Genomic DNA, 21,359 nt, shown 5'->3' with positions numbered 1-21,359 from the left:
ACAAACACGCAGCAACGTCAACTTGCCTTTATGTCTGAGCCTGCTAACTGCTATCTTAGCTGTATTCACCAGGGCCAGTTGATCACGGCGGTTAATCTTCCTGGTAACTACAACAACTGAGTAGCAACAGAGCGATGCGCACGCGCACTCGCGGACAATATTTATTCGCCCACCTGACCACATTTTGTATCGCGTCCATCCAATGGGGATGAGACGTGCGGAGGATGCTACAGTATAAAACTGTCATGCGAAAAGCGAGTCAGTATCCTCAATTTGAAATGGTAATTGTTCTCAAATAGCGCATATAGTCGTATGGTAATCTAAAAACTATATTAAACCAGGGTCTAAAAGTAATGAATTAACCTACCAGTTAAATGCATGACTAGCAAAACTGCTTACTGCTACTTTATTTAAGTGTTTTTGGACTGTTTAAACAAGAACATATGAGAAAACGAAATGTAGTTATATAAGAAAAACTGCAACTACAAGCGCAAGCCAATCTGTTGGTATTGATACACGTACCAACATATTACGTAACTTAAAAAATGCTGTAAAGCGAAACGCTTAAAATGTTGCCTGTCAAAGTCACAGAATGGTGGAATAACTTAGAACTCCTTGTGCAGATTTGACTAAATAAGCGATAATGCAGTCCACCCCTTCTACCAAAGCAGATTTAGCGAAGACACAAGTCACCACAGTGCGTCGTCTCACTTCACATGTACTCTTTGTTTGAGCGCATCCTATCTTACGGTCTAACGGTGAGCGAATTCCTTTATTTTCATTGGTTACCGACTAAAGTAGGCGGGACCCGATAGCTCATATGGGCCAATCATGTGAATGGTACGATTGGATGGAGCCATTTCTTAAACTCTGTTATTGGTCAACCCTACCGTCCAAGACTGACAGCCTTACCATCGTGAATATGTTACTATAGTCGTTTGGCGTGAGTCCCACTTCATTATTTCGTGTCTAGTCCTCTCTCCTTTTCTCTCAGGAACATGTTGACAGTGTAGTTTGAAAGACGCTGCCAGGTAAATATACGCGCGACTCATGCTATTTTTATCAGAATAGGTACATTAATTTCACCAACCAGGTGACAGCAGCGTTAGCCTGTTTGTTATTGCTGTATATCACTCACTTGCTAGCAGATAGACAGTCTCCCTGCGGTGTAAGACACAGCATGTACCTGTTGTTCTGTCTGTAACAGATCCAGCCAGCTGCACCCGCGCTGGCCTTCAGTTTGAGGTTGTTCCTCCTGCACCGAGCGGACTGACTTCTCCTGCCTGACAGGTGGGTCTCAGACGGCAAAGATGAGTCGTTTCCTGAACGTCCTGCGGAGCTGGCTGGTGATGGTGTCCGTCATCGCGATGGGAAACACGGTGCAGAGTTTCAGAGATCACAGCTTTTTGTCCGAGAAGCTCTACACTGGCACACCAGAGTTTGGTGAGCGACCCAGGTGGAGCTTTGTATGATAGCGTAGAATTTAAAAATACATGTGAAATTTCTATCAAATGTAATGCAGTTGTTAAGACAACATTTATCTGTATGTCCCACTATTATATTGTCATATTGTCATGTCACTATTGCCAAATTTATATATTTAAAAAAATGTTGGACATTGTCACTGTCACACTGTGACACTGTTTCTAAATGACCACAAACAAAACAATCTCTTATTATCAACTGACATATAAAATGATTTTAATATAGTGTTAGTGATAAGCTAATATCTTAAATATTTTCTCAGACAATTTATCAATCAGCATCTTAACTTTCTGATTCTCTATTACTAAACACAGGATATACAGATGTTCTGACATGATATTTTTTTTTCCTGTTTCCTTAGTGAATGGTCTCCAAGCCCGAACATTTGGGATCTGGACGTTGCTGTCATCGATCATTCGCTGCGCCTGTGCCATTGATATCCAGAACAGAACGTAAGACAGCTTCTCACTTCCTGCTCCCCGTTTCTGTCTGCAGTCTTCATATGTTCTCACCGTGTGTCATACGGGCTCCTACAGGCTGTATCACATCACCTTATGGACGTTTGTGCTGGCGCTGGGACACTTTCTGTCTGAAGCCTTCATCTACAAAACTGCACCCCTGACTATCGGGGTCATGGCGCCTCTCATCGTGGCAAGTGAGTGTAGATCACTACTGAGCAGCACATTATCTGTCAAATGATTACATTTTAGGTTTTAAAAGGTCTTAAACCATCATTTAAAAACCTCTAATTGCATCTCCATGTGTTTTTTCAAGGTTTCTCTATCATAGGAATGCTGATTGGATTCCAGTGTTTTCCAGAGTCACAAGAGGAAGTCGGGGCACGACAAAAGAAGCGGAACTGAATCCCGATAGTTTGATTTTCCCCTGGTCCACTGAACCCACCTCCAGAGTGAGCAGCGTCTCTGCTGGCCCCAGACAGCAGACCCATTGGTAGACTGGTCCCAGTGTGCCTGTTGCCTTGAAGACCTTAAGATCTGGATTTAAATTGAACTCCTATTGTACCACTTCCAACAGACTATATGCATCTCTATCTGTATTTGTTGTTTTTAAGCTGATATTTTATGTGAAACATGTCCGTGCTGATTGACACTCATCCGTATGTGTCTGTGGTCATAAATAAAGTTTGTTTGTGTGTATTGAAACTTTTACGATCGATCGGGGTTACAGTATGCAGTGCAGGTGAGTGAAATGATGACATAAATAATCCAGCAGAGATTTCATTCAGAATGTTGATTGTTTTATTACCACCATACTTTTTACTTTTCATAGTAGTTTTCATAGTAAGTTCATAATATACCAAAGACCTCAGATGACTATACAGTACAAAACTAAGCTCTTCATTACAAAGTATCACAAACAAGTATATCAGAAATTATTCTTGATGTTTGTTCTGTGCTGTGAAAAGTTTGGACACCTTTTGAATTCATGCACAACTTTTTTCTCCTATAAAACATTTTTAAAATGAAATTATTTGATTTTTGATGTTTTCCTCTTAAGAAATGAGCAAATGATGTGTTTTTATAAACTTGAAATGAAAAAATGTGTTAATTCTGCCTTTTTATCTCTGCTTTATGATGGACTTAAATGCAGAAAACATGAATACACTGCTATGTGAAGTTTTTAAGGTGCAAATTAATACATTCTCATGCTCTCCTTTTTATATCCAGAGATACATAGAGACACTGTTAGAGAGGGGACAAAACACACTCCATTGCATCCTCTGATTCATGTGTATAATGCTTTGATTTGTTTTTTTTACTTGATTAATTTTCTTATTAGTGTAATAGAAAACACTACAGCATGAATCCAGTCTAAAAAATGTTAATTACAGTAAGAATTAATTTGTAGAATACAAAACAAGGAAAAAAAACACCTAGGAGTGTAGAACTGTTTTCACAGCACTGTAAAATATCCGACAAATGCCACTGGAAGAATGACTAACACCTCTTAAAATCACAAAATCATTAAGAAATCGTAAACTTACCAGACAAGCAGCCACAACACGGCATGTAAAACCCAACACTGGTCACACAGCATGAACTACATTTCTCAGAAACAAATCAAAAGTTAAGAGTACGATACATAAAAACATCTTCTTGTGCAAAATGATAACTGCAGTAGACCGATTTGCATCCTTCCGTCATGTCTTGTGCTGCTCTCACATGTCGATTCAGATCCGTCGCGTTACAGTAAAACAAGGACTAAACTGACCCCCCAAAGCGTACTCAGATGCACAGCATCAATCATATTTACAATCAGCAGTATTCAGGAGTAACACTTCACACTGAAAGGCAGGCAGGGATGATGAAGCCCTGCTGAGCTGCCGGGTGACCTGATTCTAAAAACAGAACACTCGTCATGAAAACCTTCAGCAAGTAAAGACTGAGTTCAGCTACACACGATATCGGCCCGATATTAGGACATACTCAGTTTAAATATTGCTCATAGATGCACAGAAAACTACACTAACAGGGATCAGTGAGGGACGGTAAAAGCTTCAGAAACGGTTCAGCTAAAAGGTCATATTGCTGGAGTCACTGAAGTGGCAGCTGCATTACACTGACAAGACGTGTAAAATTCCTCTAATGGATAAAATTCTGTTTTTTGTAAAAACCATTGAGGTTCCATGTGCTTTCCCCTTGTGAATTGACTTGTGCTTGCTTTGGGGTGAGTTAAGTTGCACTTGGGGTGTGAGTGTGAATCGCCTGGCGTCCATGCAGTACATCATGTTGTACAGTACATCAAACACACAGCAGGTCTGCCGGTTCTCGCTGCAGCCATCGAGGCTCACAGAGGGCTGCTCAGCTTGAGTCAGTCTCCATGTGGTCGCTCGTCACAGCAGCACTTTCTCTCCGCGGCCACGTGTGCGTGTTCATGCATGTCTATGTTTCTGCTTTTATCTGTACACGTCGTCTTTGATGGAGGGATTCCGTCCTCCTCATAACTTCCTCTCCTTCAGAATTTCAGGTGGAGGGACGACTTCTTCCAGATCAGCTGTCATTTTCTGAAAAAGACAAGGACGGGCAACCATTACAATCACTTTGTTCAACAAATTAGTAAAATTTTAGCACATTACTTTAGCATTGAAAATCTCAAAAATTCTCTTTTAGCTTTTGCATCAAATCAATATAATCAATAACTAATGTGCTTATCAAACCCTGTCAGTTAGTACTGTGAGTTATTCACACGTCAAATGATCAAGTTCCATTACAAAGTTGATTAGATTAAAGCAAAAAAACTTCCAAATTCAGTGACTAGAAGAACAAAAAGCAAATTTTAGACATCAGTTCTTTCTTCAATTTTAATTTTATGATACTATTTGATCATTAAGTTTTATAGGAGGTAGAAATCCCAGCAGGATCCACAGTACCAGCTGCTGATCCTGTTTGTGAAGTGGAATAAAGCAGTTCTGTAAAACCTCAAGTTCAACCCAACTTTTTAGAATCAGGGTTGTATTAGAGCAGCGAGACCAGTCACACTTCTGTGAAGGAATAAATGAAACCCTTTATTTTTCAGATTGAAAAACAACATGGTTTGATGCAATTATTAACCCTGTGTGATGTGTTGTAGCACTGGTGTCGAAGCTTCAGAGAGTGTGTGCCCCTACCTTATCAGGTGTGCGTTTTGGTTATAGTGAGGTTGTGGGTTTATGTCAAGGCCGCCGTTGCCAGGGGCTGCTGCACGTTGTGGCCCCGTAGTCCTGCACCGACGACACGGAGCCTGTAGGCTGGAACAATAGCTTGGGTGTCACACCTCTGAGGGGCCCACAGGGGCCACCTCATTCTCTACCATCTCCACCACCACCACCACCACCACCACCACCAGGCTGCCGCCCACTGAACCCTGCACACCCAATTAATACTGCTGTCTGCTGCCAGCGCTCTAGCCCAGTGACCACACTTAAAGAGCCTTTAGTGAGGAGAATATGGTGTGTGTAAATAATGCTAAATATTATGTAGCTTTCATAAAAATGTATTTGTTTAGCATTATTTATTTAGATTTATCTTAAATTCATGTATCTATAACAGCTTATTTCCAAGTGTTGAGCCTGTATCTCACTGCTGGTCTTATAATGTGTCTTATTTCAGTTCTGTTAGTGTAGCGGATCACTGGAGCTTTCCATTTCAGCGGCATTTATATTGTTAGAATTAGAATATTAGAGAGGACGAGGAAAGACAAGCTTGTCTTAACCAAGACAATGAGTGAGCAGCAGAAGACACACAAAGTGAAGTAAGATTTCTTTCAAAATGGCATTCACTGTTAAAAATTCAAGGTCTGAGCAGCTGGAGGCTGCTGGGTTGTGTTTGACAGGTGATGTTACATACATGTGAACAATTGACCAAAAAGGTGGCCTTAGTTTTGGTGACGTGCATCCCAGATGCACTCAGTAACTTAAACCTGATTTTTAACAGTGGCCTGTGGCGTGTTATTGCCACATTATTACAGTGATGACTGATCTGTTTGACAGCTGTCGACTGCACCCATATGAAAGAGTAATCAAGTTAAAACAAAATTAGAATTTCAGAGGAAAAGATGGGAAACATGCTGTTACGGCAAGTTGAAGAGCTGTCAGACAAAGCAGAATTGTGCTTTCTGCAAACAGCATTTGGTGAGTTTAGAGAGAAAGTTTCCACCGGTGCAGCAGCGCAGCCGCTGCATTCACTGGTATGCATGTCTGCAGCAGCGTGGGGACAGCGCATTCAGCCCAGAGCCGGGGCGGCATCTAACACATCCCTTCTCCACATGTATGAGAAGATCCCGCCTCGGATTTCATGCAGCACATGCAGATGTACTTACACTCACTGTCTGCACCTCAGCCTGTAGGTTGGCCTTCTGCCGCCGGAGGTCAGACTTGATTAATCCTGTGACAAACATGATGACATGATGGCAAGGAAAATGGCTAAACGTGAAGAACGAGTTGATTTAGTTACCAACTTTAAGCCACTAGGTGGCAACCTTTGTCTGCAAACGATACTGTGCATGTGCACCTTCAGGACTGAAGACACAATTAAAACAGTTGAGCCCAGCCTCTAAAGCACATAATGTGTTTAAGTTCCCTTTAATATCATGTGCCTGCATGTCAACAGCTGGAGGCACGAGTTCAGTGTTGACTGTTATTTTACAGGAGGTGTGTGCAGAGGAAACAGAGGAGAGGTTCTTATCTTACCTGTCATTACTGTTCCTATTAGCAGAAAGATACTCAGGAAGACGTTCCCCGCTAAAGTGCCCCATTTATCGATAATCTTTCCTTGGGCGATGGTGAAAATAATTCCAAAGATCTGAAAAGAGATTTTAAAATAATGTGTTTTCTATCTCATATGCTTAGCCTATATCTTCACAGTTAACCATGTTATCATTCACTGACCTGAGCTGAACAGTTAAGCAGTCCAGATGAGGTTCCCTCTGATTCTGGAAAGGTGAGCTCTACTGCAAACTCAAAGCCCAGAGGTAGATATCCCGTCATGAAGAAGCTGCAGACAGACAGACAGACAGACATTGAAGGTCAAATTAAAGGCCACAACAAAATGTGTGATCTGCAGTAGCTTCAATTCCAGCGACGAGCAGAAAACAGCTCCGCGGATTTAAATGTGGGGCAAGTGTAAATTGCTGAATAATACATCCTGTCTGGGTTTCAGGAATGAAACCCATACAAAGGAATTGCTATGGAAACCAGCTATGGGCATAATCAGCTTACCATAAATAGAAATAATTGTAAGGACAAGGCACGAGGACTGGGGAATTTGAGGAGTGTTGATTTTGCTTTGACAAAGCAGCACTAAAGAAATACGAACATGAACTATACACGACTTCAGTAATAAACAATAAATCTTCTGTTTAGACATCATTTTTAAGGCAGTCTAACTGAACCCACAAAACGAAAGCCACGTAAGCTGCGAGAGCTACAAACCACGACTTTATCCATCCCAGTCTCCCTTGAATATCATCATCTTATCAATTCAAAATATCCTCGTATGAATGCTACCTGACAGAAGCCCTGGGAGACAAGTGAGAAAAAAAAGTCTGCTCTAATTGTTTTTTTCTCTTAAGAACTTAAGAACATGTGAAAAAAAAAAGGTTTCACCAGGATAACCTGTCTACGTTCCTTAAATGTTTGAAAACAGGTGAAAAATACCTTTGGAGAGGTGAATTTTTGTTGTTTTTAGAATGTTTTTTCTGGTGTAATAGTCATTTCAGCCATAAGAGGCTGAAGTGCACCTCACATGGGAGTAGTTTGCCTTCAAGGCTTTCTTGCAGAAAGTGCTTCCTGGCAGAAAGCTTGATGTTACCAAAGTTACTTGCCACAGTTAATATTTACCCACAGTCAGCAGGCTAACGGGTGTTATTAGTGTAATTTCAAGCCTTGACTGTGGCCTTTGCTCTGTACTGGTTACCCACCCTAAAATTCCAGCTGTGAGAAACACCACCCACAGGTGACCCAGGTTGAGGGTGAAGGCATAGACCAGCATCCCAATCAGAGAGAGAAGATATACGACCAAGGTGGTTTGTCTGAGGAGAGAGGAGACGAACATTAATCAAAAGGGTTCAGAAAGGACGGCGACATTCGATCAAACGTCATACGCATTTACACACAGAACACCTTGTTTGTGGGTTCACACTGAAACTGTAACTCTAAATACTCCAAATCATCTTAGAAATCCAATGCAATCTGGTTTGACTTTACACTAATGTTTAAGAAGCCTTGTGACACAGCTCATGTTCGCTACATGCCTGCAAAAGCTGATCACAAAGAAATCCTCCAATATCATTTAACAGAAAGGTTTTCTGCATGTACATGGAAAAGACATTTGGCTACTTAGGGGTGAAAGATTTCCTGACCATGCGTCTTTATAATAAACTCTGCATCTGAACAATCAGCAGGGTTAAACTGGGAGCAATGGGACTGTCTAACATGCCAGTAGCTGTTCTCCTCCACATTAAACATGCATCATTTCATGCCCATGCATTGAAGTTGCTTGATGCATGTTGTGACACACCAAACTGGACTCACGCCTGCAAATATCCTCATTTTCAACCTCTGCAAGGACCTCTAATCAACCTCTAACCTAAAGGACTAATGCTTTTTTAAAAACATTTTGTTGCACAGCAGGCATCTTTTTCCAGATGGATGTCTCACTTGAAATAATCCTCGCTGGATTCCTCAGCGAAGACAATATTGCTGAGTCACTGAAGACCCCTTGCCATGACCCAGGCCATCTGCACAAACAGGCTTACTCTGGTGAAGCCGTCTCTCGCACAACCACGCGTAAAATATTGCTGCAAAACATTTTTGTTAATATAACATAGTCCTCCGACTCTCTCCCACATGGGACAATAGTGTGAGGGTCAGCGGCATAAATCTGGGCCTGACTGCTTTGACAGCGGAGCATCCTGACGGCATGTTTGGAATCTGAGGACCGCAGATTTCTTTTTCCAGTCATAATAGTTTGCATGCCAGATCACTGAAGGCAGTGCACCAAACATCTAACACTCAGGAAACCGCTGAAAATAAGTGGTTATCTTGTAAAAGGCTTGATCAGGACAAAAAAAGTGTATCAATAATCAGAAACTAATCAGATATTTTCACGATCAAGACTGAATTATCAGCATTTTCCGTGTTTAATGGAGTGGCACAAGGCCTGAGACGCGACCTGGGAGGACCGGCAGAGTATAGCCTGTCGGATCAGATCAGCACAGAGGGACTTCAGATATAAAACACTCAGTTCTGCTGGATTCTCATCCGCGCCCTTGTCGAACAAAAGCTTTAATGCACTTGGACATCTCACTGTGAATGGCTGATTTAAAAGACATCTACGCACAGAGCCCATGTTTGACAGCACAGCTACCACTGCAGCAACCAAGAGTGACTGTGGACCCCGAGGACGCTGGAGGACATCCTTTCAGAGGTCACGTTGACTTTCATAGACCCACTTGAAGCACATGAAGCTACAGTATGACATTTTTGACATGCTAACAGTGTGAGTCTATGGATGGCAGTAACAGTTCGGTCCAGATTGAATATCTCAACGACTATTTGATGTTTGCCATGATTGCTATTTGCTTTATGGCCAAACACCTGAGAAACGAATGACATCCCCATCAGCCTCAGCTGTACTTTGAGTTAAGTGCTAATTGGCAAATGTTAGCGTGGTAACACACTAAACTATGACGGTGAACATGGCAAACATTACACCTGCCAAACATTAGCATGCTAGCATTGTCACCATGAGCGTGTTAGCATGCTGGCGTTAGCATTTAGCTCAAAACACCACCTCATAAAGCTGCTAGCATGGCTCTAGACTCTCCCTGTAGAGTCCATTCCCTACTGTGACCTTTAACATGTTGAACCATGTGAGCTTCTCCAATGAAAGGCAAACAATGATCAGCTTCTATTAAAGTGCACATAACTTGTTGCTTATTAGTATGCATGTTAGTAGCAGGCAAGCGCTTTATTAGCCATTATAAAGCATTTATTAATGCATTGTCAGGGTTAGGTTATCAAGATCATAATTCAGGTGCAACAACTTCGTACTATCAATAAGCAGTAATTATGAGGTTATTGGGGGGAAAACTCTTAAAGGTAATTGTAGAATATGGTCATGCAGAATAAAACATTAGTAAATGCTGTACTTACTGTGCCATAATGACTAATCAGGAGCCATATGCTACTAATATGCATGCTTACAAGAAACCAGTTAATGGTGAATATGTGCACCTTAATACAGTGCTACAAAAACAAACAATTTCAAATCATTTTAATGTCTATGAGGCAGATGAAGGTCACCTTCACTCATCCTGACATCAGTGGATGGAAGGAAAACTACAAGGAGAGTTTAGGTTTCTTCTCATTGCCCGGAAGCTCTATTTTAGCTCAGTCTGGCATTGTTTTTACCCTTTTATAGAAATGTCTTACTTGTATGTTTTGGTCTTGTCCAGCCAAATGCCACATAAGAGGGACCCCACCATGCCAGCCGTGACAATAGTCAGACCAATCCTCCCAGCATTCACCTCTTCACCCTGAGAGGGAAAACATTGACATTTCTGCTTTCACACACCACACCACACATCTGTGACATTTTGCACCCTGCAGTTATCTTGTCCCGGAAGCTCTGGGCCATAACAATCCCAGTCCCAGACCCCGGTTATCTGTGTCAGGGTCATTTCATTGGTAGCTTCATATCAGTTATCAGTGTCAAAAAAAACAACAAAACATACAACTGTCTACATGCTGGGCTTACTGAATGTTAGAAGTGAGGAGTAAATGGAGAGCAAGAAAGAGAAACACTGAAATAAAAGCTAATCTGCTTGGGACCAAAGCACATAAGGCAGTAGGATGTTTTGGAGCAGACAGGCTGGGACTTACAGGATAGTGTTCAATGATCATCCGATTCAAGAGGGTGGAAACAGCATAGAAGCAGCCAACGTTCAGCCCTGCAGACAACAAGCAGAAAACTATCTATTCTGAGGAGACCTGCAGGGAAAGGAAAAGGTCCAGATGGGACCTCATGCTTCCCCCTAAAAACACTGCAGACAACCTCACACATCAAGTCCAAAGTAGCCTTCAGAAATTATCATTACTTGACTAAAATGACTTCAGTCAAGTTACTTTATGTTACCTTTACTTAGTTTTTATAGTGGAGCACCTGTCAGTCAGTACCTGTTGGTACCTCTCTGGACACAAAAGGACCTTAAAGACCCCATTATTCTGACATGTTGAGGGTGCACATTGACAGACTGACAAATTTTAATATCTGTCCCAGTAAATCATAAACATTGTCTTCATTAAAAAGTGACCTTGTCTTCAAAAAAGTGACAAAAGACCCTGAGATCAATGCTGTCATGATGACACATCCACACATCTGCACACCAACTGATAAAGACTGTCCGGTTCCACAAGTACGACTGTGGCAGTTTTACCTGCAGGCTTTTACATTTTAGTTACCTCTCACCTCAATGCTCCAACAACATCGCAGCCTGGGGAGGGGATAAAAGTGAGACAATGGAGCGTGGGGTGACCTGCGTGTCACAATGGCGTAATTGAAACATTATGTCATAGGAGCGTGTGAAGACGTAGGTCTGACTCAGAGGTCCTTGCTATCTTTACATTATTATTTAATGTGACCTTCTGATGCTAAAATGTGTGAGACAAATCTGTTTTTTGACATGATGTAGCCTTAACGGTTACATGAACGAATAAACGATAGATTAATCATTAGCAGCATTAGCTGCCCTCGATAAACATAGGTGGAGAATGAATAGCCAGGTGGTTTCAGATGTGAATAAAACACCTCAGGCCCTGCTCTTCCAGACGAGGTGTCGTTGCATCAAGGTGTCGTGTTCCACCAGTTTGTTTCTGGAACAGACTGAGGCAACAAGAAGGGACCCACCATAGCTGACTACCAGGAGCATGAAGGGCTTGTTGCTCAGCAGCCTCACGATCGAAGCCCTGTACGAGTACTCCTCTGGGGGGATGCTCCTGGCTTGAGCCTGGGCCTGGGTGGGAGGGATCTCTGGTCTCTCCTGAAACACTGGAAAAAAAACAACAACATTGTGTTAGGACATAAAACCTTTATAATCTGAGACAGACAACCAGTCCTGTCATCAAGTTTGTTGTGATAGTGGATCGTGTGATCTCAGATCTGCCAGAGCCGGCAGTGGCGAGGGGTAACAGCCCGGTGTGACGCTGGAGGTCACAACAACAAGCCAGGGCTCCTCTGCAGATAAGATCAATCAGGCTCCAAAGCGTTTGCACTATCTGTATCTGTGCTGTTTTCCAGCCAGCTGATTATCATCATCTGTGTGACATACCTGTCGTCAAAAAGCCAACAGGATACGTCAGCTAAACAAACATTTATCAACATCAGTGTTCAGTGTCTCATTCCTTAGCTTAGCTTCCTTTGTGTGTTAATAACTGGTCTCTATTTTTTGTTATCATACAGGATAAAATTGTTGTTTTTCACTGAACAGACTCAGCTTTTATATCCGACCATTATAACCCTTGCTAGACAAACTCGCATTAGAGTGGCCGCAGGGTCACCTGGATCAGATTGGATGAAGGACTAAATGATTTCAGTAAATATGTATATACATTACAAAATGGAACGTATACTGCCAACTAAATGTTTTTATTAATATTGATTCTAATTTATTCCTCATTCATACAGTTGCATAATTAGATCACATGATGACAAAAATATATCAGAAAGACTGTCAGATGCAACTCAAAGCCTCAAAAGGAGCTCGTAAGAGGACCATGAATGAAGTTTTTGTTTGTTTGTTTGTTTGTTTTCTTACTATTTTTTCTCACAATGCAGCCAGTTTACTTTTTTAAAAAAAGTTTTATTATAATTTGCAAAAACTGTCTGTGGCATTTCAAGAATTTAGCATGTCGTAGGGTTTGTGTGTGAATAAACTATTTCTTTTCATCTATGTTTATACTTTCTGAACTGCAGTTTGGAGTCAGAGACAAGTTTGTCAAACGAAACAATCTGCAGCTAAAAAAGTCATAATAATGTTAAAACAGTACGTGTTGCATCTATGTAATAGTGGTTATTGTTGTAATAATGTGTTTTTTTCTCCTGTCAACATGGTAACTATTACATTTCTGGGTTTTACTGTTTTGACGGTAGGTAGAAATGTCTGGGAGGAGTAACTGTTGTATACATTTCTAATCTCTCTGAATGCAGTAACAATACATTCTGCATACTTACCATATTTAACATTTTGCTACAGGGAATGGCTAATAAAGGTAATCTTAATTAACAAAACAGAATTCTGGTTTCAGCTACAAAATAAAAACTTAAAAGCCCCTGCCCACCCATAGTCCACCAATCAGGTGTTTTCATGAGGTTTGAAATGGTCTATTACTCGTGTGAACTTCTTCAGCCCAGAATCTGTCTCTGTGCCAGTTAACATCTCCCAGACAAACTGTGACTGAGCTTCTCTGACTGTCAGAGAGTTTCCGTCCTTTCATGGAGGTGAAAGCAGAATTTAACAGAGCTGAGGGGGAAGACGATTTCATGAAACACGTCCATGGCTCCCTGCTTGTACTTCACATCCTGTCCGAACGCATCTCATCAAAAGGTGGACAATTACAGCAATTACCGCTGCTGCTCGTCCAGTGAGCTGCAATGGCGTTGAGTTTGCGGCAGGGAGCACGTCTCAGGGAGACTCAGCTCTCCAGCAGCGCCGCCCGAGGAGCCCAACGAGCAGATAAGAAGCTCTACCATATAAACATGTATGAAACTGTGCGTCAGACAATCGGCCCTAATGCTGCAAAAATCCCTGCAGAGAATAATGCCTGTTCTCATCTACACATATTGCAATGCCAACTAAAAAAAGATCACATTCTATTGGCGTTGCTGTGAGGGGCAAGAGAAGTGAGGTGAGGTAACAGCGTTGTCACACCACTGCAAAGCACAAACTGTCACAATGACTCTCTGCTTTATAAAATTCACAGCCGTGACTGTGGGAGTTGTATGACATTGAAAGGGCCTTGATCTGGGCTGTTGCATTGCATTAGAGAGCCCCCCGACGGCCCCTACCCGCTCCACGAGCCCGTGGACGTGAATAATCATCTTACCGATGACCACGAGGATGAAGATGAGGGTGGCCACGCCAGCGCTGATGTAGAACATGATTCTGATGTGGTACGCCAGCTCGTTCATATCGTCCACATTAGGCACGAGGATGGGTGGGACCAGGAACCCGATGGCAATACCCATCTGTAGGTTAGAGGCACAACATTAAAAAGTGATGATGGCTGACGAGCCCACACGCACATAAACACATACACACACACAGCTACAGCCAGTGGCCATCAATAAAGGGGGAACATTAGTATAAAAGTGGGAAAAGGTTGAAACAAAGAAAAAAGCTCAGAGAAAAGATAAAGCATATGTTTGTTTGTTTTTTTACTCTGCCCTGAATTAAAGTTCCCGTTTGACTGCCATTTGACTGTGTGACTGTGTGACATATGTGTGAGTGACGTGTCAGCACGTCTAAACCTCACTAACTAACTGAAAATCACCGCTTTCTGCAGGGTTGTGTGCAGGGCTACTTCTAAGCTAGGAGCAGTTGCCAGGCAAGCAGGTCAGACCTCGTGAACTTACTGCTCCCTTTAGAGGCCACCATGATTTCTATCTATTTATTTATAGATCTGCACCTGTTCCCCTCTGCAGCACACAGACACACGTCACACTTTGCTGTACTGATGTTGCATGCATGTATCTAACATAAGCAACTTGAACATTCATTAACTTACCTTGTAGTCATTTTGCTTGACAAGGGTTTATGAGATATTCACAGCAGCCTATAAGGGATCCCTGACTGGAGAGTCATCTCTGTTTAATGACTTATATCTGAATCAAAGAGAAGACACCGTATCCCTCTTGGTGCAAATTGAGGTTACTTCTGGTACACAAACTGTTGGTCTGTTTGATCTTCAAAGCGCGGCAGGCCTTTATGGAAATCTTACCTACTTTTTAGCTCATGTGAACTATTTCCACACGTCCAAGGGGATACGTGAACTACTTCAGCCTAAAAACTGGGAAGTATCAGGTTCAGGGCCCAGAGCCAGAAAAATAACGTCGTGGTGAGCAAGTAAACATCAACAACAATGTGTCCTTTTATCCTCAGCGGCGGGGAGCGGGACTTAAGCGCAAAACAAGAACATGCGTGACAATGACCGCCATGCAGTGTTTGGTCTATGGCTTCAATGGAAGGAAAAACAGCTGAGCCTCAGAGGTTGAGGAGCATCAGAGGGTTTGATGGTATATGTTTATGTACAGACGGCGGTGTGCTCGCAAGGCATTCATATAACCTTACACATAACAGCTGCTCTGCCTGTTCAGTCTCCATTGTTGTTGTTTTTTTTTTTCTTTGGCACATAAGAGAGAATAATGTAGAGCTTTGGAAGTAACTCAAGGCTGCGTTAAAACATTTACACTACATCTCTTTGTAAAAATTGTGGTATTCTTCTACGGAGACATGAACTGCGGCATGCAGTTTTTAACCATGGCCTCGAGCTTCACGCAGCCGAGCAAGTAACACATTTTCCAGCATTTCCAGTGTGAGAGTGAAGGCTGAACGAAAACATGCGGCCTCCCCAGCAGCCCTTGCTAGCTTGCCGTGAGCACAGCAATCTCACTGGACATTCAGTTTACCCCAAGCCTGGAAGCTTGTTCGGGAGCAGAGGGTTCAAGCTGTGGAAGTCACCCGCCATCCCCCCGCAATTTCGACTGGCTGGGAAGAACAAGCCACACACACACACACACACACACAAACATAAAGGAAATCAATCAAATTGAACGTGATAACCGGCATCAGCTTTTTTTTTTTGGGGGGGGGGGGGCAAATATCTGCTTCCTCTACCTTCCTCTAGGACGTTTTATAATCTATGAGACTGATTTTCTAGCAACTCTCTGCCTGACTTGTGCTCAAATTAAGTTTATTAGCAAAAGAAATGCAAAGAATAAAAATCTTGAAAATGGAAAGACAAGACTTTTAGTTTGTTAAAGAGAAAGTAACTAAGCCATCCAGAAGAAAAACCCCCGTCGAAAATCCTGGTGGCATTTGGAAAACACCTTAGAGCTAATACTTTCACAGCTGACTTAAAAAAAATCCACTTCATCTAGTGAAACTAACTATGTAAGCATGCATTAAGCACTTCGTTCTGCCATCACTTCGATCCCTTTAAAAGCTGAAGCCGTAAGTTTTCTCCACCTGCGGAGAGCGTGCATCGCTTCGTTACACCTGCTGACTCAAGCAGAAGGTTGGAAACAGGATTCGTTAGATATGCTGCAAAGATGACAGAGCTCTGCTTCACTCACACACACACACACGCAGATCTCTTAGCGCCAGTTTGAGAAGTTTATAACACCATACGCACTCTGCTAAAGACATTTCGAGTCCATCAGGTAAACAGAGACACACCTGGTTTCCCAGGACGCCAATGGAACACGCAGTGGACACCTCCTGCCGCCCAAACCACAGGGACGCAAGCCTGGACGGGATGCCCAGGATATAAACGGTGGCCACGGAGCACACAAACTGGCCCAAGAAGGTCATGGCAAACATGTTGGGGTCGGCCGTGCTCGTCTTGACCCAGGCCCCGATGCAGTTGAAGGCGGAGCCCACCACCACCACGTCCCGTATGCCCCGGTTTTCGAGCAGCCACGTGACGGGCAGGATGAGGGGGATGTAGGTGAGGAAATAGATCATGGAGAGCCAGTCGATCGCCAGGCTGTCGATGGCGTAGAAGCGCATGAAGATGTTGCTGATGATGCCGTACTGCAGCCACATGAAGGCGTTGCTCATGGAGTAGGCGCTGAAGATGAACAACATCACCCACCGCCGCTTGTACAGCTTGGTCTCCATCAGCGGGAGGAAGGGCGCCGCGTCCAGAGATGAAGTCTCCAGTGTGTCGCTGCTCTCTCCCAGAGGCAGCTGGTGGTTGCACTCTCCCAGGCCGACCCTCTCTTTTCTTTTTGGGGACCAGTCATCGCCTCCATCCGTCCACTCATGAGAACTCATGTTGCTCCCGCTGAAACGCTCCCCTTTCACTTCAGGCTTCAGTGGCACTTAACAGCTGGAGGGAAGAGCAAACATTTCTCCTTGTGCATGCACCCTCTTAACAACGTGGCATATTTACCTGACTCGCCCCTCCCACCCAGCAGGTATTTCCTACACGCTGATCATAAGCGAGCCTTCCCCGCTGTGCGTAAAGTGGAGATTACTGCTTATTAGTCCTTCTGATTTAGCAGAGGTGGCTCTGGGGTGCAGTCTAAATATAATGAGCTGTGTTGGGAAGCTCTGGTCGCATACCTGTCTGACTCTGGTGCTACACACCTTGTCAGTCATGTGACGGCTCTCTTTCTTTTACTTCTCATTCCAAACTCCTCCTTCCAGCTCAGGCCATAGCATCATCATCACGCTGAGTGTGAATCTAAGGTCGGACGGCTGAAGACAAGCAAGCAACTTGATTTTATTGCTAAAGTTAGGCACATGACCCACACACACATGCATACATAGACGTGTACAGAGGAGCTAAAGTCCAAAGAGGGTGATGCTCAACAACAACTGCAAGTTCATCAGAATACAGACAACCTATTGAACTGGAAAGAATGGACAAAGGCAAAAGACTCCTGCGTTCTAACCTCTACACTTGCAATCAGACAAATGTATTAGTGGCAACATTTCAGTACGCTGACCTTCAGCAGGTTATCTTGGTGTGTACCAAAACACTGTTACTAATAAATGTGTCTGGTTGCAACAGCAGAGGATGGTGTGTGGGAGTTTGTTTTGCTCTGCTTTGTCAGCCCACAGTCTTCTTCTACACACCTGTACGTCCACAGGTGTGCAAAAATGTAGTCCCTTTGTATTTGAAGCATGACTCTACTGCCTCTGACGTTTGTGCTTGACAAACATACAATGAAAAGCAAGAACCTGCAGGTACAATACTTCCAGCCTCATGCAAGTGGAAGTGTAGACCTGAATTTGCAGCAAAGTCAACTTAACATCCCGTCTCAACAATGTATGAGAATAAATCTTAAAAGATTAAGGATATTAAACCTCTACACTATAAAATAAGTTTAACACTTGTTGCTTATGCTGTGGCTGCGGGGAGGAAGCGCTCAAACACAAGTCGACGGTATCCCACTGTTAGAACACTGGTTATTCAAGTGTTTGTGGTTCATAAATTGGATTTACTAATGCTCAATCACTTTATATTACATCACCTGTCTTAGGTGCTAGTCTCCTGGCAGACCTGAAGCTGGTTGAGTTCAGGGGGAAAAAAAAATTGGCTACGGTTTTTGTTATGTTGGCTTTTTAATCAACGCACAGTGCGTGTGTATTCACCGACACTGGGCTTTGAATGAAAGGTACATGCTGCCTTCCAGCTTTAATTTGGGGGCGTTTGATGATCAGAGGAGGAATTATAGCCCTTTTTACGCAATTTCCTCCAATTTCAGGGGACAAAAGCAAGTGGTTGTACAAATTAACAAATACCTACAGAGCAACATATCAATGCAGAACTCCTGCAATGATGATAGCAACTACTTCGTTACATCAAAAGATGAGTATTATTATATTCACTTGAACTAGGTCGGACATATAAAACACATAATCAGCATGGTTTTTAAATGTAAACACATGCTGAATCACTAATTGATTTAGAATTAACTGGACAGACAAGTGTTACATCGAGCTTCAGAGCTGCTCTGCTTATTGCCAGGTGAGAGTCTGCATGAGTGCACGCATATTAACTCGCTGACTTACTGTAAGATACAATTAATTGCCTGTGCATGTCGTACTGCTTTCAACAACACATGAGGACACTTGCAGCATTAACAGAAGAATTAAGTCGGCGTTATGGCACGATCAGGTGGGGTCAGCTAACACAGAGAGGTGCTGAGTCATACAATGATCTGGCCATTTAGAGGAGTTTGGACCACATACGCTTATATGACACTTTTCTAGAAATGTCTGACTTTGTGACACTTGAATGATTCAGATGATTATTTTCAAACTTACTTGTTCACATTCACCAATCAATGATTGATTTCACACAGTCATTCAGTGTTCAGTTTTTACAGAGAACAAAGCTGCTGAGTCTGACGACATTCTCATGAGGATTAGCTGAAACAATAGGCCGATTAATCGATTAGTCAATCAACAGAAAGCTATTCTGACACTGTTTTGGCCATTTCATAGCAAAAATTTAAACAACTGGCTCTCAGATGCAAACATTTCTGATTTTATCAGTCTTCTATGATGCATCGGTCACACAGAACAAGACATTTTAACAATGTCAACTTGGGCCCTTGAAACTCTTGAGGGAAGTATTTTGCTTCCTGCTGACACTTGATTGACCAAATGACTCATCAATGAATGAAGAAAAAACTAATCAATAATGAAAATAACTGCCAGTTGCCGCCCTAATGAGCATCAAGTTTCACTGACCTTTTCAAATCTGTCATCTGCTTTTAGATTAACCTTACATTCATTTGATAATGCTGCATGAAAAACATAAGAATGTGCCATTTTAAGAGAAAATCTTATATTAGATTCTACAATGTATAGTTTGGAGAATAAAATAAGTGAAAAGGTGTTTGATGGGTTTTGGTTATCATTGATCAAACGCGTCAGAGCAGAGCTGTAGGCTCTTCCTCATCTCTCATGATGATGCTGTGAAGGACTGAGGGGTCTCTACAGTCGCGCCTGTGTTTTCAGCGGATTTGAGCAGGCTGGAAATTTCCGACGGCGGTGCTGTGGTGCCCCTGCTGTCTCCAGCCTCCACCTACGCCACCTCTGCCCGCGTGGAGAAAATCCACGAATGGAAGGAGTGAAGGGAAGGAAAGAAGAAGCAAAACAGCCTTCATGATACTAAAACTGCAACCCCAGACGCACCTCACCTAACTATTCTCAGGCGTCTTTACAGGAACAATAATCAATATAAAATCAAAGCAAGGTAATCTATCGGGGTTAACCTCAGGAAGACGAGATTGCGCATTCGCCTCCTTTCCATCCAAAAAAAAACAGCGCATTAAAACGCTTAATCACAACATAAACGCGCCGTAAAGCGACGTCAGCCTAAAACATTATCAATCATATGAGCAACAAGCTGCCTCGCGGTCACATTACGCTTCCTGAAAAGCGACGAGACGTGAACACAACAAATGCACAAAACCACACGGGAGGAGAAAACTTAGCGTAGAGGTAGCAAAAACAAAGTGAAAGTGGTGTGGGATAGTCGTACCTGGAGCACGGCTTGCCACCGGCCTGCCGCGCCGCGCCGCGCCGCTCACTGCGCTGCACGCATGGCGACGCCGTGCACGTCACCTCCCCTCTGGAAGCTGTGCCTCTCTCAAAGCAAATAACTTTGTGTGGCCAACGTGGAACACTGCCCGCAGAAAGTTCGATCGGTGCATTTGAAGTTGGTTTATGAAAAAGAATTTTAATAAGCGTGAAAGTAGTTTGAAAATGTCGGTGTTAATGTCGGTGGAGGTGTACGAGCTCTGTGTCAATAAAGGTTTTTGTTGTTAACACCCAGCGTGGTGGCTCTATAGGCATGAAAAGGGCTGAGAGGCTGAAGAGAGCCAGTGTTGGAAAGTAAATGAGTACTTTTACTCAAATACTGCGGCCTACTTCAAAGCAGTCTTGCGGCCTGGTTCAGTATTTACACTCCATCCCAGTTGTTGCTTCTACTTCACTTCAGAGAGGAATGTTGTGTTGCAGACAAGCAAAAAACAAACATGTATGAGCTTATAAAATGCATCCATTTTTTGGCTCGCAGCTCCTCACAGAAAATCTGCGTCCCGTTTGGCTCATTCTGATGTGCCAAATATCTCTGACTTGTCTGCAGCAACACCAAACAGAGATTTCCCATCTGAAGTCGTCACATGGCTTCATTTAAATACGGTTTTGAGGCCCAAAGAGGAAAAATGATGCAGTGTTTCACATCACAAACAGTTAGAGAAAAGAATACAAGGAAGCCGTGTTCACGCGTACACTGCTGCCCTGGAACATTACCTGGCCGGAGTGTATGTGTGAGTGCAAATGTCTGAATCGGCTGAACCAGACTCATGTCATGTCCGATGGAGCCCACGTGTGAGCAGATTTTACAGTAAAGGGGGGGGCGTCTTGATGATATTGCACAGAGCGTAGCTGTTTTTTACTCCTCCTGCTTTGCTTTCCACTCTTTCAGCGATTCTTGAGCATTTCCAGCAGACAAGAGCACGTCTGACACAGGTGATCCAGGTGTGTGCGGACCTGATCCTCCGGACACTGTCCGGAGCTCACGTGAGAAAGCAGATACATTTGACCCTTTGGAGGGTCCTGACCCCCAGGTTGGG

The 21,359-nt window shown here is 43.0% G+C and overlaps 2 protein-coding genes across 2 annotated transcripts; one reads left to right on the top strand and one right to left on the bottom strand.

The window, feature by feature from the left end:
- Positions 1-895: 895 nt before the first annotated feature.
- On the top strand, positions 896-3,178 carry erg28 (ergosterol biosynthesis 28 homolog). The gene is made up of 5 exons (XM_041953392.1): positions 896-1,031; positions 1,208-1,443; positions 1,847-1,937; positions 2,022-2,140; positions 2,260-3,178. The coding sequence occupies exons 2-5, from the start codon at positions 1,311-1,313 to the stop codon at positions 2,346-2,348; spliced, it is 432 nt and encodes a 143-aa protein (XP_041809326.1). The 5' UTR covers positions 896-1,031; positions 1,208-1,310; the 3' UTR covers positions 2,349-3,178.
- Positions 2,688-20,302, bottom strand: flvcr2a (FLVCR heme transporter 2a). The gene is made up of 12 exons (XM_041953391.1): positions 20,264-20,302; positions 16,438-17,092; positions 14,087-14,228; positions 11,892-12,032; positions 10,868-10,935; positions 10,418-10,521; positions 7,903-8,013; positions 6,872-6,977; positions 6,674-6,785; positions 6,304-6,368; positions 5,114-5,233; positions 2,688-4,510 (listed from the first exon to the last, which is right to left on the bottom strand). The coding sequence occupies exons 2-11, from the start codon at positions 17,035-17,037 to the stop codon at positions 5,159-5,161; spliced, it is 1,524 nt and encodes a 507-aa protein (XP_041809325.1). The 5' UTR covers positions 17,038-17,092; positions 20,264-20,302; the 3' UTR covers positions 2,688-4,510; positions 5,114-5,158.
- Between the last annotated feature and the right edge of the window lie 1,057 nt (positions 20,303-21,359).

Source organism: Chelmon rostratus, chromosome 15 (genome assembly GCF_017976325.1).
Source record: "Chelmon rostratus isolate fCheRos1 chromosome 15, fCheRos1.pri, whole genome shotgun sequence".
Lineage (NCBI taxonomy): Eukaryota > Metazoa > Chordata > Actinopteri > Chaetodontiformes > Chaetodontidae > Chelmon > Chelmon rostratus.
Note: the sequence above shows the minus strand (reverse complement) of the source record. Positions and strands in the feature narration are given on the sequence as shown.